At 46.5% G+C, this 24,420-nt stretch overlaps 2 protein-coding genes across 2 annotated transcripts in view; one reads left to right on the top strand and one right to left on the bottom strand.

The window, feature by feature from the left end:
- LOC103797726 (influenza virus NS1A-binding protein homolog) overlaps nt 1–439 on the top strand; it is a gene marked incomplete at its 5' end in the record, with an annotated part of 1,931 nt that extends 1,492 nt beyond the window's left edge. Inside the window, one exon of the mRNA XM_009069948.1 lies at nt 186–439. Within this exon, the coding sequence (XP_009068196.1) occupies nt 186–439 (254 nt within the window). The remainder of the gene's footprint in view (nt 1–185) is intronic.
- Nucleotides 440–3,424: 2,985 nt separating this feature from the next.
- Nucleotides 3,425–23,792, bottom strand: SWT1 (SWT1 RNA endoribonuclease homolog (S. cerevisiae)). The gene is made up of 18 exons (XM_009069947.1): nt 23,727–23,792; nt 21,178–21,236; nt 20,032–20,773; nt 19,160–19,231; nt 18,977–19,033; nt 18,009–18,138; nt 17,776–17,877; nt 16,230–16,418; nt 15,565–15,658; nt 14,460–14,596; nt 13,861–14,012; nt 12,060–12,198; nt 11,140–11,285; nt 10,266–10,474; nt 9,638–9,766; nt 5,714–5,780; nt 5,049–5,113; nt 3,425–3,530 (listed from the first exon to the last, which is right to left on the bottom strand). Exons 1-18 carry the CDS (start codon nt 23,790–23,792, stop codon nt 3,425–3,427), a joined length of 2,661 nt encoding a protein of 886 aa, XP_009068195.1.
- Nucleotides 23,793–24,420: the final 628 nt, after the last annotated feature.

The following is a 24,420-nucleotide window of genomic DNA, read 5'->3' on the forward strand; positions in this document are numbered from 1 at the left end:
CCTAGAGCTGCATCAGTTTAACTTTGGTTGTGCCCTTACTCTGAAACGACTTACTGTCAGCTCCTAACGATGAGGAGTCCCAGAGCAGGTCCCTCCTGTGGCTGCAGACTCTGCCAGAACCCCTGAGGTCCCTCCCTCCTGGCTCAGTCCTGGCTCAGCAGCGAAATCGCCGTCTCCTTTTCCAGGGAAGCTGTTTGTCAGCGGAGGCTTCGACGGCTCTCACGCCGTGAGCTGCATGGAGATGTACGACCCTGCCAGGAACGAGTGGAGGATGATGGGCAGCATGACCACCCCGCGCAGCAACGCCGGCATCACCACCGTGGCCAACACCATCTACGCCGTGGGCGGCTTCGACGGCAACGACTTCCTCAACACCGTCGAGGTCTACAACCCTGAGTCCAACGAGTGGAGCCCCTACACCAAAATCTACACCTTCTGAGAGCATTAAATCCCTTTTCAAACTAACAGGCTTAGTGATGTACTTGTGTGCAGTGGAGGACAGCTGTGGATAGGGGTGGGAGGGCAGAGACGTTGCCAAGAGCAACGCAGAGCTTTTGCATATTGCATATTAATGTGCTGTACATACTTGTTTTGGAGAGAATATTGAAGGGTTTTTTTCTTTTTTTGTGTATTTTAGAACTTTGTTTTAGGGGGTTTGGTTTTAAGATTTTCAAGAGAATGCAAGAGAAACTAGACTGGGCATATCATTTCAGGAGCTTCCCCCAGGGTTGGTTTTGTCACTTTGCACAGTAAATTACTTCCTGTAGGTGTGTTCTTAGGGCAGGAAGGGTAAAACGTGGGGGATAGTTGTGTTGGGTTTTTTTTTATCAGGCCTTGGTTTCCTTCAGTAACTGGAACAATCTGTAACAAGAAGCCTTATTTAAATAGAGACAACGGCTATTTTTTTTATTATTGCCTCTGCTAATACCTTATCTTTTACGATTGCCTTTTTATAACAGTTTTTATATACTCAGCAGAGTATTTTGTCTGTTGATGTGCAAGTGGCAGATAAATGGTTGCTGAAGCCAAGAGACAACCTTGGAGCTCAGAGAGACCGAGTGGGACAGCAGCTTCACCCCTGTTCTTCAGCTTCTGAGCTTCTGCCTCTGCTGCACTAGTGAGTTAGTCTGCACCACCTTCCCTAGGGCTGCACAGGATCTGTGTGGCACAGCTGAGGCTTTCTAGGCTGGGAGAACCACACTGGCCCCTGAGGGGAACAGCAGTTTTGTTACTAGGGCTGAGCTAACCTTTGTACAACAACTTGGGGAGGGGGTTCTTTCTCGTGGTTTTTACTCTTGCCAGCTGGCAGTGAAAATCTGTTCATCTGGGGTAGTAACTGTCTTTATTTTTCTAATATTACAAGCTGCAAGTGTGATAGAACACCGACAACTGGATCTCCTATGTGCTCATAGTACTGTTTTAGTTCACTTTCTCTATTCCTATGGCTCAAACGTTGGGTTAGGATGATTTGGTGTCTAATGTGTAGTGCTGCACATCTAACTCTGGGTGCCAAAACTAGAACTGACTGCTTCTGCTGCTGCAAACACATTAAAGGTACCTTTGGGAAACCCTCGCACGGCAGGCGTGCCCTGACCTCTGTGTGTCCTTTCCTTTCAGCCTCACAGACAGACTGGGGATGTTTATTTCAGAGGGGTGTGGGGAGGGTTAACTGAAGCCCCTGGAGGAGAAGCAGCAGTGTCACATATCCCTCCTGCCTGCAGTGTCAGGTCACTGCTGGAGGGCACGGGGCTGGAGCATCCAGCCAGGACCTGCTGCTGGGCCATGGACCTGCTCACGGGCTCAGCTTACACAGAGCTCCCTGCAGATTGCTCTGCTGCCCCAGAGGGAGCTCAGAAGGAAATACAGCACACCACAGGGCAAAGAGGCACCCAGGCCTGGGGGGAGCAACCTGATCTGCTCCTTCCCTCGTGGCTCTCGAGGTAACGGGGTGAAGGCACAGCAGGGATGGCACCAGTGCCAGCTCACGTGCAGCAGGGCAGAACAGGCTGCCCCAGCTCTGCTCTGGGCAAGGGAAGGCACTGAGCATTCCAAGCTGTAGGGCTGGGACAGCCAGGAGAGTGAGGAACAAAGTAGTGGTGTTCCACTTATCTTACCCATCTTACCCAGAGTAATGTGAGGAGACACAGCATGTGCTCAAGTGGTTCAGCTCATAGAATCATAGAATTTTAGGGGTTGGGATGGAGCTTAGAGATGATCCAGCCCCAAGCCCTGCCCTGGGCAGGGACACCTCCCAGCAGAGCAGGTTGCTCAAGGCTCATCCAACCTGGCTGTGAACACTGCCAGGGTTGGGGCAGCCACAGCCTTGGGCCAAGGGAGCTCCAAGGACATACAGACCAACAGAAGCACATGTGAGCTAACACCCTCAGCCCAGCCCTGTGGGGGGATAACCTGCATGTAGACAGCCCTTCACACCACTTCTGTGCCAGCAGTGACCACCATCTCTACCTGATCCTCCTGGGCTGTGAGTCCAGGTCCTGGGACAGCGCTGTGTTACATCCACAGTGCCTGAGCCACGCCAGAATCAACTGCTGTTTAATGTAACAATAAATTACATTTGTACAATCAACATTTTACAAATACATCCAAAAGTTAATATCAAAATAGTTCAGAACTCTGCCAGTCATGTCATCTCTGTACAAATACATACACGGAAGAGGTAGCGTTAAAGGCGTTTGAAACAGCTTTGGGGAAGTTTCAGGGACTGACTGAAAGCAGTTGTGGAAAGAACCAAGAGTGCAGTGAGAGAGATGTCACCTGGAGATGAATGAGGAGCTCCCTAAGGAGCAGGTTGCCACTGTAGAAAGGTTAGGCATTTAACAAAGGAAAAACATCCCTTTCCTCTGCAAAGGGCTCTGGGACAAACACTCCTGTAGGAGGGTGGAGTTGGTTTGTCTCTATTTTTAGGGCATCACTGTTCCTTGCTCTGTTCTCCAGCCTCTCTGCCTTACAGTTTGCCACACAGGACACACAACACTGTGTCCTTCCTGCCCAGCACTGCACTCAGCTGCTTTCTGCCCTCCACAGGACACAGCAGATTCTTCTTTCCCCCTTGTCACTTCCAAACTCCCCACAAAACACCTCTGGGTTTTCCCATTAACACTCAGCTCCTGACACAAACAGCCCAGCACACCTGCTGCCCCCCAAACCAGCCACGGGTTTCCTGGTGACACCCATCCATACCCAGCCAGGGAACTCACTTGGGACAGAAAGTTCCATCAGCAGGTGATTCTCAACAGAAATTCTGACCTTTAACATCCATGTGGAACAAGCTTTTTTTTCCTTCAACGCAAACACAAACCAGCCCCGTGAAGAGAAGGCAGATGTTGGCTCCTCCAGCCTGTGGTGCCCCGAGGGTCAGAGCTGAGGTGGGAGGTGAGGGCAGGGGACCCAGCTCAGCCCGGGGTCACAGCCACCCCCTGCTCTCGGCCTCGCCCTGCGCGGACGCGCGGCAGCGCTCCAGGGTCAGCTCCAGCTGCGCCAGCTGGCAGCCCCCCCCCTCCAGCCTCTCCCTGGGGAAGAGAACACAGGTTACTGGACACAGTGGGCCCATCTCACGGACGGGAATCCTTCCAAATATGCCTTTCAGAGCAGAATTTTCAGAAAGGAAATTGCCATGAAACTCAACAAGCAGCAGTGACTTTTGCTCTAAAGCTGCCGAACCCAAGGACTTCACACGAGCTCCTTCCCTAAAACAGCCAACACACAACTCTGCAACAGGCAGAGCTCCAGCCTTGGAGGTGTTCAAGGCCAGGCTGGATGAGTCTTGAGCAACCTGATCTAGTGAGGAGGTGTCCCTACACAAGTGCTGACCATCATCTTGTGAGACTTCAACTGTTCAAACTCCTCTCTACTGACACATGGAAAGCCTGGAGAAGAGGAGGCTCAGGGGAGACCTCATCACCCTCTGCAACTCCCTGACAGGAGGTTGGAGTCAGGTGGGGGTTGGTCTCTGCTCCCAGGCAACAGCAGCAGGACAAGAGGGCACAGACTCAAGCTCTGCCAGGGGAGGGTTAGGTTGGAGATTAGGAAGAGATTTTTTAGGGAGAGAGTGCTCAGGCATTGGAATGTGCTGCCCAGGGAGGTGGTGGATTCCCCATCCCTGGAGGTTTTCAAGCTGAGACTGGATGTGGCACTTAGTGCCATGGTCTGGTAACCACAGCAAGGCTGGACTTGATCTTGGAGGTCTTTTCCAACCCGTTTGATTCTACGATTCTCTGACCTTTTTGCTCTCTGCAGCTGTCTGAAAGGAGGTTGTAGCCCGGTGGGGTCAGGCTCTGCTCCCAGGGAACAAGGGGCAGGACCAGAGGAAATGGCCTCACACTGCACCAGGGGAAGTTTAGACTGGATGTTAGGGAAAATTTCTGCACTGACAGGGTGGTCAGGCCTTGGCACAGCTGCCCAGGGCAGTGGTGGAGTCACCATCCCTGGGAGTGTTTAAAAGATCTGTGGATGTGACACTTGAAGATCCAGTTAGTGGTGAACACAGAGGTGGTGTTGGGTTGATGGTTGGACTTGACAATCTCAGAGGGTTTTTCCAACCTTAATGATTCTGTGATTCTACAGGATCTCTCTCTCTCTCTCTGCAGGACTTTCCTTCCTTACCCAGCCACTTGCACATCCAGTGTCAGGAGGATCAAGGAGATCAGAATCCACCCAGGCCCAGCAAAGCCTTCCAGAGCAATTCACCTGCTCAGGTGGAAGTAACCTGCAAACCCCTCACAGAGCTGCTGGACCCACACTGCCAATCCTGGCAACTTCCAGCTAACTCATACCCACACAACAGCAAAGAAATGTTTCCCTGTCTTTCCTAGCCACTTCAGATCCATGAAAACCCCACGATGACCTTTAAAAAACCTCCCAGAGCCTGAATTCAGCCCCCAGTGACACAAAGTCAGGACAAAAGCTTTCATGAGCCAGAAACCCCTGGCAGAGGAAGGAGGGCCCAAACCATTTCCCTGGTGGCACTTTGGTTAGTGCCATGCTAAGGTGCTGCCTCAAACCCCATGTGTGTGGCCACAGCCACTTACCGACAGAGCTCCTGGGAAACACACTCATAAAGCTCCTCAGCACTGAACTTCAGACTGTTATGGATCTGCAACAAAGGAGGAGGAATTAACAGAGCAATTCTCCAAGCAGCACGTTAGAATGGTGCAGCTGTAAATCTGTGTCTGTACCAGACCTGGTGAATGCATTACCTGGGAGGCTCTGAAGATGAGACAACACATACAAAAGACATTGTGGGCTATAAAAACCAAGTACTACAAACTAACAGGCAGGATTGTGTCTCCTGGGAGTGACAGAGCTCCATGTCTAACCACTCTGCAGGAATTCTGCCTCTCAATTTACCCAACAGCTCTGCATCAAGGGAAGTCATTCTGTAAGTCCAGGCCCAAATCCCAAATATATTTTCCTGTAAGCCTGAAATATGGAATGTACCAAGTGGAGAAATATCCCACTGCAAACCTTCATTTCCAGGCTCTCACCAGTGAGCCACACACACAACTCCAGTACTGGTACAAATCCCAGTAAATTTGGTGGGTGCCAATCAAAAAAATACACCTTTACATCCAACACCTAATACAAATCAGGGCAAAGAATCCAAATTCCTAGTGGAAACAGCATGATAACCTCAGAGGTACCTGAAGTAAAGCCCAAGAGCAGTGGATCTGACAGAGCACTAAACACATCATACCTCATGTCTTCTGAGGAAGTTATAGAGGGGCCAAATGTCTTGGAAGCTGCTGGTTGGGGGCAAAATTCTGAAAGAGAAAAGTTGGGGATTTTTGTTTTAAAGCAAGTAGAAAAGGATTCTATGGAAGAGTTAAAAAATAGTTAGAATTGCTTCAAGGGAAAAAAAAAACCACCCTGATTTTCTTTAAACAAAAAGGAAATGATGAACTTTGAAGAATTTTCCTTTCTGCTCCTCTGAAATAATCACAGAGCTTATTCCCTCTGTGAGGACTTTCTCTGGAGGCTTTTCCTAGTTACAAACCCAAGAGCCATGTTTTTGTGAGTGATTTCTCCATCAGGAGGGAAGCAACCCAGCAACAATTAAAAGCCTTTTGTGGCCCATCAGCACAGCCTGTTGTGTTCCTGGGGAGCCACAGCAGCAGCTCCAGTTTAACTCCTTCCCTCCACATTCCCATGTGCAGCTCCAACTCCCCAGTCCACTTCCCAGCTTTGCTGCTTCCAGTAACAACCAATTCCCCCAGTCCTGGCAGGTGACAATGGGATGAGGCAGCTGAGGAGAGGTGGCCTGAAGAACCTGTGTGTCCACCCTTTTCCACAAGGCTCCAAAACTGATCCCCTAAGTCATTCCCCCCAAAATTAATGAGCCTTGTCTATTTAAGCAGACACAATTCGGTTCCACCTCAGTGTAACTTCATTTGCATTCACCAGGACAAGCAGAACTTTCCTAGAGGCTGCAAAATTGGAATCAACATTAAAACACTTCACGTAGAATCCTGATAAAATTCTGCCTGTTCAGGTTTAAGCAGTAAATAAAGGTGGAGATAATGACTGGATTTGGAGAAAAAAAAATTTTTAAAGTATCTTTTTGAGAAGTTCTATTTACTTTCCCATGGGAAAGGGCCCAAATTCTCCCCTCCCTCCCCTTTATACATGAGTTAATTAGGAACTGAAAAACCAGCAAACCACCAGAATAAGCTAACCCTCAAAGACACAAGTGTGTGCAGCAGGTTGGGACACCACGACACAGGACAGGCCTCGTACCCAGTTAGTCCAGTGCTCGTGTCCATCAGGATTCTGCAGAGAAATCATCACTGTCACAAGACTTAGCCATACATTCTCTTCCCCTTCCTAAGGAGCACCCAAAATGTTTTCCTTAAGCTCCAGCACTTGGAGCTGCCAAGCTGCAGCAGCAGCAGCTCCCCAGGGAGAAAGCTCCCAGCCCTGGCAGTGTCAAACCCTGGCACAGACCCTTTGGCAGCTCTGCCTGGAAACCCTGGGAATCTTGGCTGCTGGAAGTGCCTGGCAGCAAAGATTCCCAGGGCCTGTGTCCAGGCAGGGTGGGCCCTGGGCCTGCCTGGGACAATCCATCGGCATTGGAAGTCGTATCCATCACCCACAGGCACTGGAGCCTGGGAAAGGCTCCTTCCTGCCCAGGGAACCACTCTGCCTCCTGCTCCAGGCACACAGGGGAAATCCTGCCTGCTTGCTGCCATACCCTGACTGCAGAACTGTACAAAGCACCCAAGGGATCACCAGTAACCTCTCAGGCAGCGAAACGACGTGTTGGGGGAAAATATCTCCATCCCTGTGTTTGTCCTGCAAAGACCCATGGAAGGGAGTGGGATAAACACCACCCCTGCCACAGCAGAGCTGCCAGGGGAACCAGCCAGGGAGGGTACACCAGCAAACGGAGCGACCAGGCCTCAGGAGGGTGGACAATCCTCTGTGCCTCTGGTTCTTTGGGAAGAACCAAGTGAAACGTGTAAAGAATCATACAAGTAACAATGTTCAAGCCAGTCAGGTATTTTATGGCATTTGTGGCAATTGCTCCTGGGTTTGTACCATGAATGAGAAGTCTGACAATGGTCTCAAAGCTTTTCCAGCAGCTTGGAGTAAAAGAGGGTTGTTGTTTCCAGGGAAGAGCCATTGCTCCACATGGAGCACTGGGATGGTGCTGAGAGCAAAGTCTGCACTGTTGATTTCCTCCACAAATTCTTACGAACAGCTCCTCATTCCCCTGCACTGAGGGACTCAATAGTATTACAACCACCAAGGCTGCCAGAGCTCTGTTCCACAGCAACCTGTGGGGAACTTCAGGGCACCTTCCCCTACAACAAAGCCAAGTTTGTGCTTTCTTCTGCTGTGGAGGTGCTTCAGCTATCAGACTCTGCCATGTGCCCACACAAGGGTTCTCTGCCTTTGCAAGCTCAAGTGGATTTTACCACACTCTTGGTTAAACCTTTCTGCTTTATAGACTGGTTGAAAGGCAACAAGGCACCACCTCTGCCCTGCTCCCTGCTGAGTGCTGCATTTGACACAGGCTGGAGACTTATTTCTTGCAGCTCTCATTAGAGCAGGTTTAAAGTCCCTTCTAACCCTAACCCTTCTGTGTTTCTCTGATTCCATGAAAGCTTTGACATTGTAAATACATCCAACCTACAACGAATCATAAATCTGCTTCTGACTGGCTGGAAAACCTGCTCAAACCACCGGAGCTCCCCACCCTGATGCTGAAGCAGCAGAGTTTGGTGCAGTTCTTGGTTCCGTGGTGCCACCTACTGCAAACCTGCAGAGCAGAGCAGCAATTCCCACGGAGTGTCCAGGGAAATTATCCCTTCCAAGATTCATCCTCTGTATTCCAGGGGTTCTGTGTTTACTGAGCTCTCCCATATGAGGAAATACAGGAGGTAAGAAGCTCTCACTAAAAGAAACACAACGTTTTTAATGAAACACCTGTGTGACATGGAAATCACCACCCTGAAGCACCACATTCCCAGAAAATCTCATCTATAAACCAATACCACAGGAGTTCTTGCAAAAACTTCAGGGCTGGAATGAAAAGATCTAAAAGATCAGCAATGAAAACGAAGCAGTTATCACTGAGCTGCTTGAGCTCACATTTCTACCCCCATTTTTCTGCTTCCTTCATTGATAATTAGACCATTTATCTCTGGAAGAAATCAGCAAATCTTTGAGTGCATTTATACTTCACTGCTATAAAAAAAGGACTAACTTAAGACTACACAAGAGATTCCTTCTTCCTTCTGAAGCTTCCATTTTACTATTCTGCATTCTGTAAGGAGGGGAGGAGGAAGACAGAGGGAATATTATCCTTCCTAAAGAGGCCAAGTGATTGCCACTGTTACTGCTGTGACATAGGTTCTGACTCATGAGGATCACTCTAGGGAACAGCAAAGTCCCAAACCCCGATGTCCTTCACTATATGTGGTGACCTCAGAGCACCTTGCAGGAGCTGAAGGGACTCCAGGGAAGCTGCAGAGGGATCTGTGTTAGGAGATGCAGGGACAGGACAAGGCGCAATGGGGATAAATTGAAAGAGGGGAAATTCAAGTTAGATGTTAGGCAGAAGTTTTCCCTGTTCTGGTGGTGAGACCCTGTCCCAGGGTGCCCAGGGAGCTGTGGCTGCCCCAACCCTGGCAGTGTTCACAGCCAGGTTGGATGAGCCTTGAGCAACCTGCTCTGCTGGGAGGTGTCCCTGCCCAGGGCAGGGCTTGGGGCTGGGTGAGCTCTGAGCTCCATCCCAACCCCTTAACATCCTATGATATGAAATGTTACTATGCTACTGGAAATTTTCCCCAGTTCCAGTGAGCCTTACGTTTGAAAAACAAATGTCCTGAGCTATTCCAAGTTCCTGCCACAGAGCTAATGCATTAACTATGTCCCAGCTCCAGTCACACCCCAAGCAGAGGGGAGTGGCTCAGCTCCAAACTGCAAAACAGTGCCTGCAACAGTTTTTTGTTCTTTTGCTACCAAGATATGGTTCTGTGCAGCCTTGACATCAAGATCTTTGCTGAAACTCATGTAACTAAGCACACAGAACAGTGGGTTGGTATCCAAGTATTTCAGGGACTTCTCTGACTTGAGGTGACTGTTAGTCCCTTTTCTGCCCAGCTGGAATGTTTACCTGCTGATGCCTTCACGGATGTCCTTCACAGCTGCCAACAGCTTCTGCAGGCCCAAAAAAGCCTCCTCAAATGAAGACTTGGCAGCCATAGTTACTGCATTGGGGTCCAACTTCTGGAAAATTTCAATGCTGATGTTAAAAAGAAACAAAAAGAGACATTGAAAAGCAGTTAAAAACCCTCCAAATTCAGAGAAATACAGTGTCTGCTGTGTGTGTTGCATTTTGGCTACAAAACCCAAAGTTAAATATAAATCTCTACTGAACACATGTTAGCTAAACCAGTCATGGAATCAATGGCAGTGCAGAAATAGCACAGCAGGACCAGGAGGTGATTCTGCCCCTGCACTCGGTGCTGCTGAGGCCACACCTTGAATCCTGTGCTCAGTTCTGGGCCCTCAGCTCAGGAGGGACATTGAGGGGCTGGAGCAGGTCCAGAGCAGAGCAACGAGGCTGGGGAAGGGACTGAGCACAAGTGGCATGAGGAGAGGCTGAGGGAGCTGGGGGTGTTCAGCCTAATTAGCAACAGATTTTCTCCAGAACATAAGGAGAAAAGCAGTTTCTAATGCACCCTAACTTGAAAATGATGAGAAGTTATGTGGCAGCTCTGAGCTCCCCCAGCACACCATACCTGTACAGGTTCATTGTGTTCCAAACACCTTCGAGGACTGCCCAGATTTCCTGGTGCCTGTTTTCCTGAGCCACAGGAAAGCTTGGATGTAACTGTTTCGCTTCAGAGCTTTGCAGATTGGGTGTTGTGGCTTCCATTTTTTCACACGTGGCATTTTCTGAAAGAACCATGATGTCTTCTGATAAATCCTGCTCACTGTCTGCCCTCACCTTATAAAACAGTTCAGCAAACAAATAATCAATGTATTTGCTTCCTAACTTCAGAAAACCAGAACTTCTACACACTTCTACAGGTTTGGTTTTTCAAAGCAATGCTCAAAAAAAGCAAGGCTGAACCCTTGTAGTCATCATGATTAACTCCTCTGCATCCAAAGTGTCTCCCAATGGTTTGGGTTGGAAGGGACCTTAAAGATCCTGCCCTGGGCAGGGACACCTCCCCCCAGCCCAGGCTGCTCCAAGCCCATCCAGCCTGGCCTGGAACACTCCCAGGGATGGAGCAGCCACAGCTGCTCTGGGCACCCTGTGCCAGAGCCTCAGCACCTCACAGGGAACAATTTATTCCTAACAAGTTTGCAGGCAGAACCTGATTCTCAGAGCAGCATTAAGAGGCTGATTCCAACCACACAGGAGCTAAGCACAGGTCATTGCTCTCCCTGTCCTTCTTCCTTTCCCTTTTGGCTTTTTCCAAAACCACCAAGAACTCCTTTCAGCTATTCTGTACTGTAAGGTTCATTCCATCCCTTAAATTCTTTGATTCCCTGCCACAATTAGTGGAAATTATGGGAGTAATTAAGCAATCTACTGCAGGTTTGTAATATGAACATGGAACAACTTGAAGCTGATGTTAGGTGAACTCAGAGTAAAGCTCCTCTTACCTCTGTGAGTGTCTGGCACAGCTTAGTCACTTGGGCATAGGCCTGGGGCAGGACACCGTTATAGTCTGACCTTGAGCTGAAAGCATGGAGCAAGTTTTTGGATTCCTGGAGCAAGATATGCACTGTTGAGGAGTCAAATGGTTTATCTGATATTTAGACATTAATATGAGAGGGAAAAAGAAATAAATGTTAGGAGTTATCAGTCTCAGCAGGCGAACGCAACACTCAAGTACCTGCATTAACTGAAGCACATAAAAGGCCTTAGAAAATGGTTCAGAAGCTTTAGAGCAAACAGGACCAAGAGAAACATGTGTGAGGCTAAGACTGCTCACTTCTTAACCAAGTCTGCCAAAATGATCCTGGGATCTTGCAAGAGGATCAACTGGCAGAGCTAAAATAATCCAGCACAACAGCAATATCCCAAAAGAGGCAGAACCATAGACTATCCTGAGTTGGAAAGGGCCCACAAGGATGATCAGTCCAACCCCTGGTCCTGCACAGGACAACCCCCAAATCCCACCACGTGCCTGAGAGCACTGGCCAAACACTCCCTGAGCTCAGAGGCTGGGGCTGTGACCACTGCCCTGGGGAGTGCAACAGGTACATCTGTCAAAATCAAATTCTAACCAACCTCTTTAAACAAGTGAATGGTTTGTGGGCTGGGGGTTTTTTTTGGCTTCTTTTGAAAACAAACCTCCCTGCCCTGATCCACCACGTTATTCCTCCAAAATTTAGTTGGCAATGCAGATCATTAGGTCACACACAACATGGTGGCAAAGGAGGGAGAAAGATTATCTGCTTACTCAAAAGAGTTCAGAGGCTTTGGTGACCATTATCACACGTGGTCATAGCTTTATAACTAAAACCAGAGCAGGGAGGCTTTTTGCAAGTCTCCAGCTAATGTTCTTGGAGCTGCTTACCTGTACAGAGGTGTTCAGAGAGACACTCAACAGCTGAAAGCAAACTCCTTGGCACCACGTAACCAAAAACAGCCACCCAGTGTTTCTGGTAGCACTTCAGCAGGTTTGCCAACGTCCACGGTGGCTTCAGGTACAGGATCTGAAAGGGAACAGGTTATAAACACAGTGGCTGATTGTCATGTAGGTGTATTCCTACACATTCCACAACCGCTCTAGTCTGGAATAACATCATGAGTTTGCTTGTTGAATTTCAGTGACTCCTCAGAAATAAGGTTATATTCTCGTATAACAAGTTTATCTATCAAACAAGAGGGACATTGAGGGGCTGGGGCAGGTCCAGAGCAGAGCAACGAGGCTGGGGAAGGGACTGAGCACAAGTGCCATGAGGAGAGGCTGAGGGAGCTGGGGGTGTTCAGCCTGGAGAAGAGGAGGCTCAGGGGAGACCTCATCACCCTCTGCAATTCCCTGAAAGGACGTTGGAGTCAGGTGGGGGTTGGTCTCTGCTCCCAGGCAACAGCAGCAGGACAAGAGGGCACAGACTCAAGCTCTGCCAGGGGAGGGTTAGGTTGGCTATTAGGCAGAGATTTTTTAGGGAGAGAGAGTGCTCAGGCATTGGAATGTGCTGCCCAGGGAGGTGGTGGATTCCCCATCCCTGGAGGTTTTCAAGCTGAGACTGGATGTGGCACTTAGTGCCATGGGCTAGTGACCACGGGAGGGTTGGACTTGGCTATCTTGAGGTCTTTTCCAATCTGGTTGATTCTATGATTCTGTGACAAGCTTTGGCTCAGCAGTACCATGGGTTAAACAGTGATGCTCACAGAGAAGCAATGTGCAGTCATTGTCAGGATTTTTGGTTCCCCTTTCGTCAAAAGAATAAAGAATCCAAACACTCTTGAGTCATCTCAAAGGGACCTAATGTGTTACTTGTGCACAAAAGCCAGAACAACGGGAGGGATGACTTTGACTTTCTAGCAGAGTTAAAAATGCAAAGTAAATACACTTGTCTTAGCTGTGACTATATATACAAGAAGTAAGATATGTGTACTGCAATAAAATTGACATTTGTTAGTACCAAGTGGAACCAGAGCTGAAAAATATGTTAACAGACATCAACTAAGCTAATCAGCAGTGCCTAAAAGCTTAACAGCTAAGCAAAGCTGTGCCTTGTGGAACAACAACCATCCCATGATTTTCTGGGGCTTTTTAAAGCCACAGATGTTTGTCTGCAATAAATTTTAACTCCTAACTAGCTACAAAATGGGCTCTAAACTAAAGCCAGGACAACCTGGAAGTACCTTGTACATGAGTATTTTCTATTAGAAATGCTTGTGAAAGTGTTTGCAGGTTCTTGTTGACACTTTTGTGATTCTGTACCTGCACTGCAAATGATTTAGGTGTGAATAATTTTATCCATATGGTGTGTAAAAAACATCTGTTCTGGTGGGAAGAAGTGGCTCAGTATTAACAGGATGGAGTGATTTCCTGGAGGATGTATTTACAACACAGTGATTTAACCAGACTAGAAAAGCTGGAAGAGAATTTCAATGCAACTAATAAAGAGAATTGCTCACACAGTAGTAGCATTGCAGTATAGAAACTCTGCTAAAACACTGCCCAGTCACTACTGGTCAAATAGAATGACCTTGAAACTAAAATGAACTGGTACAGATGAGCACTGAGCTATTCTGTCACTGAACCCTGTGCCTTGTGTTTGGCTTAGCACAGTACTGATACCACTAACATAAAGGACATTTACACCTCCTCACACTGCAATATCAAGGAAGATGACACAAGAAACCACCTCCATCCACAGGTTTCCAAATGCAAGTTTCATTTCAGTCTCCAAAATACAAGACAAAGCTTCTCCCAAGCTCTTCTCAAGGTCTGGAAGCACATTTGGGAATCGTGCTGCAAACCCAGCATCACCTCCTTGTGCCTTCTCACACTCTGTACCTGTCAAACCAATGATACAAAAGGCATTTATTGCCACAGGTTTATACCTAATTTATGCTGACACTACACAGGTAACTTGTCCCCATAAACAAAGACAGACTACACTTTGTATTGACCTTACAAGGCAGATGGGCTACACCTAATTAGGCTCCAAGTATCTCTAGTTATCCCACCTGTACTGTGGGTGTTTTTAATTAGGAGCTACTAACCAAGCAGATAAATTTCCCCAGAGCATCACTCACTCGTGATCTTACTCCACATCTCTTCTTAACTTAAAGAACTCAAACCTTCCTGACTGGATAGAATCTATCAGCAATGTAAGATCATCACTTTTTAATGCTGTAACTGCAGCTTTGGAAAAATGGAAAACCTTTTCCAAGCCTAAAAAAGGTTCAGGACACCTTTCAAATGACTCTGGACATGGCAGAGATGTTCAAACAAACTCACCAAGCTTTGGCTGCTGCAGCTCCCCACAGCTCTGGTGCCTGTTGGCATTCACATTCTGGAGAGCAGTGACCAGATCAGCTTTGCAGAATGCCTTGACCTCGCTCACAATGGCTTTATTACACAGATTTTTATCATCCCTAAGGAAAGAGAATTCATTGTGGGCATAAGAGTAATCAAAACAACGCACTGACAAACTTGTTGGACATAAAAGTCATCAAGGCTACACACTGACAGAGTTGTCTTTGGAAAGTTTGGGAGCTTCAGCAGACACAAACTTTCATTAGAAGCAGTTCAAAAAATTCAACCAGAAAACTAACTATTCTGAAAAAAATAAATTAGAGACACTGGAAAATGTTTTAGGCTCCAGGTTTGCTTTAAGAAAGCAACAACTACAAATTCTAACTGATGCTCAGTTGCTCTGATCCTCAAAGGCAAACAAGGCAAGAATTCTGGGACAGTAATATCTCAGCTGATTGCTATGATTAATTCTCATTTTTGAGACTCTTTTTTTACTGTTCTATTGGCCAAAGACTTATCCCAGGTGCCACACTGATGTTCTCCTCAGCAGAACTACTATAAAGATGCAAAGCTGGATCCCAGTACTTTCTCAAAGATTCCCACTGATAAAGGGATTTCTGGATGAACAGCAGCTCTGAAGTCAACACTTGCTTTTTACTCAGAGAAATCCTAAATTCACCAATGGGCCTACAACACTGTGATTGAAAGAGAATTTTCAGCAGCAACCCAAAATCCACATGTCAACTGAAACAACACAACTGGTGCCAGAAAAGTATCTAACTGGATCTTCATCATTAATATACCTTTTTTTTCCTATTTTGTGACAAGTAACATTTTCAAATGTGAACTGGAATAAAATCTGAGAAAGCTATGCTTTAGCAAGTCTTAAAATTGAATATTAACTAAACTTAATCCTACTTCAGGTCTCAAGCACACAAAGGCAATTCCATCTACCATCTCTGTGGTTTACTACATCCTTCTGCTCTAGTTTTCAAGGGGGTGACTGCTCTTCAAAGAGCTTACTGCAGAGCAGCTGACTTGCAAACAGTGTGTCTGGCATGAGAGCTAAACTCAGAGAGGAACTCACGTGCAGAGTATGACAACAGCCTGAGGGAAGAGGTTCTGGTACTGCAGACAGCACTGCAGAACACGATCGTCATTGTTCTCGTCGCTCAGCCCATCTGCAAACACAGTGACAGTGCTGAGTGTTCACAAGTGACTCAACACAACTAATCACACAATCAACAGGGTTGGAAAAGACCTCCAAGATCATCCAGTCCAACCCTCCCGTGGTCACTAGCCCATGGCACTAAGTGCCACATCCAGTCTCAGCTTGAAAACCTCCAGGGATGGGGAATCCACCACCTCCCTGGGCAGCACATTCCAATGCCTGAGCACTCTCTCCCTAAAAAATCTCTTCCTAATAGCCAACCTAACTCTCCCCTGGCAGAGCTTGAGTCTGTGCCCTCTTGTCCTGCTGCCAGTGCACTCATGGCACTGATTGTAAATTAAATATTCCCCAAACAGGGACAGAGAAGTGTAAGGCAACAGAGAAGAAGAACTGACAAACCAGCAGTGAGCAAAGGTATTTGCACACTAGAGCTGTGGGTACACTCTGAAGGCTGCTGAGCTATCAGCTCGTTGTGGCTAACAAACTGCAGACTGCATAGAGCTCAAAGTGCAGTGCTAAGGCTCCCACTGGTGAACTGCAAGGATTAACTACCCACAGCAAATGGACTGCACATGTATTACACATTTTTTGAGAAGCCAACTGCATGGACTGTCCCCACAGCTTTGAATCTTGGCTTTTGAGACACTTATAGATGAACTGCACTGCAGGGATAGCTTTGTCCCGAACGTGCTGCAGCATCTTCCCCTTCTTCAGGTTGTCCAACTCCTGCAGGACAACCCAGGGAATTATTAAGGCAAGTCTGTCAACACCTGAAAGGAGAAAAACAAACCACAACCAGTGAACAAAGGTATTTTCAAGAGCCACACAAACTGCTACAGAGAACTTTGAATCCAAACACCATATTGATGCAAGTTCACACTAATCTTTTCTGCCACTCGTCTTTTTGTGCAGTTTTCATGCTCAAGAGCATTTAAAAAAGAAGTGATACAGGCCAAGTTCCCTCTTTTGAATCTAACCTCAACCTGGCACTACACTGCTTACATGGGAAAATGACAACTTCAGGCAAACAAAAGGAAGAAACAATTTGAATCAACAGAGTAATCTGACAACAATGTGTGGCAGTACCAGAAAACACATCTGCAGCTATTATCATCTTGCCACACACTCACTGTGAGGTGTCACAGCAAGGGGTGCAAACAGGCTGCACACACCTGATGAACCAGGCACTGAGCCAAAACAGGCACCAAAACAAGAGCAATGGCTGTGCTAACTGCCAACAGCATTCCTCAGCCAGGGGCAGGAAGGGTGGACACTGGACCAGGGGTTTATTTGTATGCAAGTATGGCCAGAACTTTAAAACTATTTATAGGAGATACATGGCAAAACAGAAGTTTAATGTTGTCCACCCACCACAAATACTTCAGTTTTCTTTCTCATTCACACTGAGAATGGAATTTCTGACAAAATACATTAATAAGCATCAGCTTTGTAAGAAACAGGTCAGGAATCAGCAGCCTGGTAAACATGATGGGTCTGGAGAGGATCAGAAACTGGGAGCTGCAGTATTCTAAAAGGTATCCCACTGTACACAAGGCAACACCATTCCTGACCTGGGAATAGAAACACAGCCTGACACACTCCTGAGAATTACCCAGGCCCTGACCAAAGTCATTCCAGGTGGTTGGAATAAGTGTATTCATTAGCTAAAAGCAACAAAGCACCCAGAGCATTCTGAGAGAGTCCAAATAAGCCTACCAAGAACTGACACACATGGTCCTAATGCTGCTGACTCCCTTCTCACTCCATTCCCATGGGAGAACTGCTCCTGCTCACTTTTATACTCATTTTGACATGGCCTGCTGCAAACCATCTCCATTCATAAGTGTCTTCAGACACAGTAAGGCTCAGTTACCTCTAAGATTTTATGCACATTCCTAGGAATATCTACCATGAGTTTCTGCAGGTACATCGGTATAAGCACAGTGGATTCTACTTCCATAGCTGAACTCTCCCTAAGAGGAGCTTGTTTGGGTTCCTTGAACCAGGTTCTCCTGCTTCATGCTGCCTTTTTATAAGGAGCCCAGGCTTGGATTTCCTCAGGGAGACTGAAGTTCTAACATCTGTTTTTTCTTACAGCATATTATTGAACAGCATGTATTCACATACCTGGAATATCCTCAGATTTCAGGGATCTAACAAACTCCAGGTGACTAATCATTATGTTTGTGTCAATCACCACTAGTATGTTCAGACCAGAAGTAAAAGCCTCTGGGGAAAGAGAAAAAAGGGCAAACAAAACAGCAGTGAAATAATCAGTTGTGTAATCCCTACTCAGCCCATTAGCCAACTGCAACCAGCAGTTGTAAGCAGATAGCAAAGAGCATCAGATCATGACATACCAGCAGAAGTATTTAAATTCTGTTCTGGGAGATCAATTTCCATACTGGTGAGTTCTCCACAAGTCTGTACTACAGACAGTGCCATCCTCTTCTCCACACGAGCCACGTGCAAGTCCTCAACTATCTGCATCTGTAGTGGGAAAATGTGCACATGTGCAGCCACTGAAGGAATCACCTAGGGATTGCTCCCCAGAAACACACTTTTGCACTAGTGCTGTTAAAATTGGCTCAAAACTAGGTCTGAAAAATTTTGAGGCAGTGCAGGAAATGTAAAGCCCTGAGAAATCACATCCTCCATTAAAGACATCCAAACTCAGAAAGATTGATGACCTTTCTACATAGTACCCAAAAAACTTTGTTCCATTTTTTGCTGCATAAACTGCAAGTTTCCTGACAAGCACTTCCAAAAAAAAAAAAAGCATCTCTTCCAACTTAAAGTTAGAGGATGGAAAAGGAGATACCTGGAGCATGTGAGCAACTGTGAATCACAGAATCAACCAGGTTGGAAAAGAGCTCCAAGATCACCAAGTCCAACCCTCCCGTGGTCACTAGCCCATGGCACTAAGTGCCACATCCAGTCTCAGCTTGAAAACCTCCAGGGATGGGGAATCCACCACCTCCCTGGGCAGCACATTCCAATGCCTGAGCACTCTCTCCCTAAAAAATCTCTTCCTAATAGCCAACCTAACCCTCCCCTGGCAGAGCTTGAGTCTGTGCCCTCTTGTCCTGCTGCTGGCTGCCTGGGAGAACAGTGACAGAAGGACAACCTTTATCTCACCAATTCCTGATTAGCAGCACTTCAACAAGTTTGCTTAGTTTCTGAAACAAATGCTCCACATTTTTGAAGTGCAGATCATGAGCCAAAAATGCCAAATTCTAGGAAAGGTCATGGAGTTGTTCAGTTACAGAACCTCAGTGCCCTTGGGTTTTAGTGCAACTTACAACTGTTAAATTAAAGCATTACCAACCTCTTGGTCTGTTTCTGAGTTCTGACTGTCTTGAAGAGGTGGAAAGTCTTCAAGGTTCTGTAGGAAGAATTGCAAACAACCTATGAACACCAGAAAATATCAAGGAAGGCTGAGGAACAAGTGATCCCCACACCAGGAGCTTTGGAACATAACTCTGTAGTGTTAAACAAGTCCATCACTCACCTTCTGGACAGGCACAGCCTTTCTGACCTCACCTTCCTGGTAGGAGTCAGATGTGCATGGCACCTCAAAATTCTAGAAACAAGTAGGAACAGAACACATATCAGCCTTTCAGAGAACAGTGGATATTCCCAGGTAAACTGAATAGGGAACACAGAGCCCATTTTCCACATCCATGACAAAGCACCTACAGTATCACTTCCAAAGGGCTTAGCAGGATGGTTTTCTTTTAAACAAATAATAGTGGGTTACACCCTAAGCTTATTTTTCCCAATTTCTTGGGGACTTGTGACTATGTTATTCTTGCTCTGAGCTTCCCAGTAGAACAGATGTGATAATAGAGTGATGAGCAAAAGATCACTAAGAAGATGAAAGGACTTGGGCATCTCCTAAGAGAGGCTGAGAGAAACTCAGAAATGAACCCATCAAAGCCAAACGTGAAGTTCTGCAGGAAATACATCAGTTTAGCCCTGGATTCATATCAAGGTCTCCTGGATCACTCTGCCAGCAACAAGCACCTCTTTGGCAGCAAAAGTTTTCTCTGGTTCCATTTATTCATTTACAAAAAACAACACAACCATGTCAGCTCAGGAAAAATTAATCTGTTGGTTTATACCTGAATTGAAGTATTCCACACCCCCAGCAGCAAAGGGAAGCTGTGAAAGAGTCTGTGCACACACTAACACCCAAGACCTTTACTCTTCTGGTCTGTTTAACTATTTAGCAGAGCAGAGGAACATGTCAACATGGTTTACATTGGGATCAGAGAACTCCACCCAGTTAGCTACGAAACCTGACTGAATTCTGTCAGTCTCCTTACAACTCTCTGCCAGGCAGAAACTACTCCAAAATATCTACCTGCCTGATATCATTACCTGCTTAAAACGTAATGCTGTGTCTTCCAAGTCCCTCTCCTTGGTCCTTGAGTGACCAGGAGCTTTGGAAGCAGCAGTGCCATGTTTCTTCCTCCTCCTCGAGTCCCGTGGTGGTGTGGGGGGCGAGGGTGGTGATGAGCACGACCTGTGTTTGCTCACGTGTCGCTTTTTCCGAGAAAACTCCTTATATTCCTCCTCATCCTCCTCTTCCCAAACGCTGGATAATGTACCTGAGTCCTCAGTGTCAGCCCTGTCCCCACACACAGTCCCTGCAGAGGTGTCAGGGGGCTGCTTGGCAATCCTGACATCCTCCCTCCGCTGTTTCGAGCCCTCTGACTTTTTATGGGGGATGTCACACACAGGTGACTTAAACTTCTCTATCATAGTCTGTTCTGCTTTCAACTTCAGTTTGCAGAGTTCAGCTTTCTCCCTCTTTTTCCTCAGTGCCTTGTCCCTCTGCAGTTCAAAGCTGTACCAGAGTCTTTTCCCTTCTGTCCCATCAAAGCCACTCTTTTCCTTGCTGGCAGTCACTGCATCGAGAGTGCGAGTGGTTTTCCCATGTTTAATTTCTTTGGCTTTAAACTGGATAACTATTTTCTTTTGCTTTTCAGTTTGGCCTGAAGACTTGTCTGGGGTTTTGCTTCTCTTTGGAGATTTTTCTTGGGATCTTCTACCAGCATCATGAGAAACACCAGAACTTCGGTGTCGCTTCTTCTCCTGCTCATGTTTCTCTCGTTTGGCTCTACAGAGACACGATGACAAAAAGTAATGGGATTTAGCTCAGTTAATGTGAGGAAGAACAAAAAATACCATCTGTATGTGCTGCAGGAAGTTACAGCTAAGTATTCAAGAGCACTGGTTTGGTATGCTCAAACCTGACCTTGCAGCAATGTGCTTTAAAACAGCTGGATGCATTTGGAGTATTTGCATTTCTCCACTGTGCAGTTATTTAGCTTAAGAAAAAAAAATGGAGAAAAAGCTTTTTCTGCATTCACTATCTAGTAGTGGGAGAGACACCCTAAAAAGCTGAGCTTCTTCTTATCACAGAGGTAAGTTTTAACAGCAGCAACTAAACAATTCAGCATTAAAGAACTTTGGTTGTTATATTTTTAAGTAGTTCCATTTCATGACAGAGTGAGAATTTACCTCTGAAGTTCAGTCTCTCCTTTCATAGTGTGCTTGTAAGATCTTGTGTCTTCAGAATGCTGAAAGAAAAAAAAAATAAATCAAGGGCTTGTAGAGGAAAAAGCAGTAAAAACTCCCCTTCATAAGACAGTGATGGAACTGAATGGTTTGGTGGCTTAAGGAAACACTGAGAAGGGTGCAAAGGATGTGGATGCACAGATTAAGTGGCCAAAAGGGTTTAGCAGCACTTAATCATGTGCAGCCAGTGTGGCCCAGGAGAGCTCCAAGGGCCTCGCTCAGGATGGCTGTAGGTAGGGTCACAAGGTCATTAACTTTGGCCATCACTGAGTTTCCCTCCTGGCCATAACCCAGGTTGTTAACTCCTGGGCTCTTTCCCACAGTGGGAAACAATGGGATTGTTCCACTCGGGATACAACCCACAGTGGTGCTGCTCTGCTCAGGCTGTGATCCAGGTCAATGGTTTACCAAGGCTACAAGGGATAATGGCTCAGCCTTTGCTTCCCACCTTGGCTCCTGGTTTTTCCCACCTTTACTGATCCTGGTAGGATCAGGGAGGGTCTCAGAGCACAACTGGGGTGGTAATGGGACACTTCTCCACTCAGCTGGTTCCATCAAGGCTTACCAGGAGCCTCCAAGATTGCAGAACAGGGCCAGGGATGGGGCATGGGATGCACCACCACTGTGGAACAGTGTGAAACTGTGGTCACATAGGCCTGGTTAGGGGCACAGACAGTCCCAAAACAAAAACTTGGGCAGTCCTGGTCTACAAAGCAGTTTTGTCACTAATGGCTGTAACCACACTTGCAGCCACGTTGTGGAACAATAGGAATGCAGTTCTGCCCAGCTCAGAACAGCAGCAGTTTGTGACTGCAGCTCTGGCAGAGAAGGGAGAGCAGCAAGAGGACAGACTCTGCTGGTATGAACTCTGCCCCACAAGGCAGTTAGTTTTTTATCCTTTGGGGTCATACAATTCAGTTTTCCCCAAACCACAGCAGAGTGTAGGAAGTTATCACAGAGAATGGTAACATGGATTACTTCAGATAAGGAAGCTCCAGACAGTATATCCTCCTGCAAATAATTCACTCCTTCAATACCAGGGCTGTGCTGGCTCTGTGAGGCCATTGGGTCACTGCTACAGAGACTCTGCCTACCTGGAGAGGCCTTAGCTGGTTTAGTGCCATGCCTGAAAGCACTTCATGCACAAACCAAAGACTTGCAGAAACAGTGCAGTCCTAAACTAAAGCAAATTTGAGAACTTCTGCCTGTGGTTGGCTCTGGAGTTGCAAGATCAATGGCAGCAGTGCAACAGGAAAACCAGAGTGACAGACAATTACAAAGGCCACAGCTTTTCATGATACTTTCAGTATTTCTTTTCAACCTAGCTCCTCCTTGTCTCTAAAGTCTCTTGATAATTCCTCAATTCTCACTTAAATTTGGTCACCTTAAGCAAATCACCTCACTGCTATTTTTCTCCTAGCACTGTCAGTTTGGGGCCTGTGATCACACTGGAGAACACTTGTAAATAATTTAGCTTCTCCCTGATGTTTGTGCTGGTCAACGTCTGCACAACATACTATTTCCTGCTGTCCCAAACAGGTGGAAGTCATGGAACAGTTAAACCTATTCTCAAACTGCCACAGCCATTAGCAATGGCAATAAGCTAATTGGGTTTTAAGCCAAGTGTTTACCTCTTGTATTACAGAAGTCAAATAAAAACAATAAAACACCTTAGGATAAGTTAATGGTAAAAGACAAACTGAGTAATAATAAGGAGGAAAAAACCCTACATTTTCTGTATGAGCAACAAGTTTCTAACACGAACAACCAAGTCTGTAAGGCCATGAAATCACACTCATTTGTCAACACTTCCAAGACAAGACAGTTAAAATCTCTCTTACTCCAAATATTCCTTGCAAAATCCAAGGGGGGGGGGAATCTAGCAAATTTAAGTGTGGATTTATTAAACTACTGATTTCTTTGCCATGTATTATGCTGCTGGCAGGAAATAACTTCCCAGCAGTGGTCACAAACTATGAAAAGGAATGGGAAGCTACACCCAGGTGTGACCAGAGAGATGATCTGCAGCACCTGCACTGTGCAAGGGACTCAGTGAAAGCTTCATCACCAGACACAAGTATGGACCAGAGCATGCTGAGAGTTCTGGCCACTGATTTATGTCTCCGTGGTTAAAAGGAAAGACTTGAGAGTCGTTTGCCAAATTGCTGCAAAAGACAATTTGTGGTTAATGAGAAAATTAGGATTCATGATCCAAGATACAGAACAATCTGAGAAAAAAATGGTACCAAAACCACTGCTGTTAAGTTCAACTTTCCTCAAGCAGGAAGATAGACAAAAATCAAAAAGCCTCTTATTTCCCACACAACTCATAACCTGTGGATAAAAACATAAGGTAGTTATCTAACCAACTCAACCCTCCTGCTGCTCTTTGTGGCCCCATCTTTGAGTCTGATTCATCCTTCTACCACAAGACTGCAAAACAATTCGTGTTTGAATTAAAATAACAACAGTGATAACATTTCTGTCCCTACTTTGTCATCTCGGCCATCCAAACATTCTTCCTTTCCTGGTAATTTCTTCGGCTTCTTTTTAGACATCTTCAAACCCTAACAAAAGAGAGTGTTGCCATTATTATCTGCATCCAGGTGTAAAATAAAATTTAACTGCAGGGAGATAAAAACACTCTAACACTCTTCTTTAATTTCTTATGTCAGAACCACAACAGAACTCAGCTGGGTTAATTGTTCACAGCACAAAAGGATAGCAATGACCTCCCCAACTGCTCTAGTGACACCTATTTTGTACCAGCACACAGAGACAAACATCCTTTGAAGTTTAATTGCACAGCCAAGTTAGAAGGCAGGACCAGCTGTAATTGTCACCTTTGCCCCCTCCCACCCTTCCCCTGGGGTGGAGCTCCTATGGACACACCTCACAGCAGCTCACACAAACCAGGAAGATGTTCGAGAGGGATGTAAAAACCTTCATAGAATCACAGAATTTTAGACGTTGGGATGGAGCTTGGAGATCACCCAGGATGAAGCTTGGAGATCACCCAGCCCCAAGCCCTGCCCTGGGCAGGGACACCTCCCACCAGAGCAGGTTGCTCAAGGCTCATCCAACCTGGCTGTGAACACTGCCAGGGTTGGGGCAGCCACAGCCTCCCTGGGCAACCTGGGACAGGGAAAAAAAGACTGCTTAATCATAGAACCAACTGGGTTGGAA

This window comes from Acanthisitta chloris, unplaced genomic scaffold (genome assembly GCF_000695815.1).
Source record: "Acanthisitta chloris isolate BGI_N310 unplaced genomic scaffold, ASM69581v1 scaffold172, whole genome shotgun sequence".
NCBI classification, from domain to species: Eukaryota; Metazoa; Chordata; class Aves; order Passeriformes; family Acanthisittidae; genus Acanthisitta; species Acanthisitta chloris.

What these genes read in the sequence shown, in the direction of transcription:
- SWT1 (XM_009069947.1), bottom strand. Translation starts at nt 23,792, where the DNA reads ATGTCTAAAAAGAAGCCGAAGAAATTACCAGGAAAGGAAGAATGTTTG. An exon ending in GCTGCAGCAGCCAAAGCTTG is followed by an intron (nt 14,013 to 14,459) that starts GTGAGTTTGTTT and finishes TTGGTTTGACAG; the next exon opens with GTACAGAGTGTGAGAAGGCA. An exon ending in AACACAATGAACCTGTACAG is followed by an intron (nt 9,767 to 10,265) that starts GTATGGTGTGCT and finishes TTTTAACATCAG; the next exon opens with CATTGAAATTTTCCAGAAGT.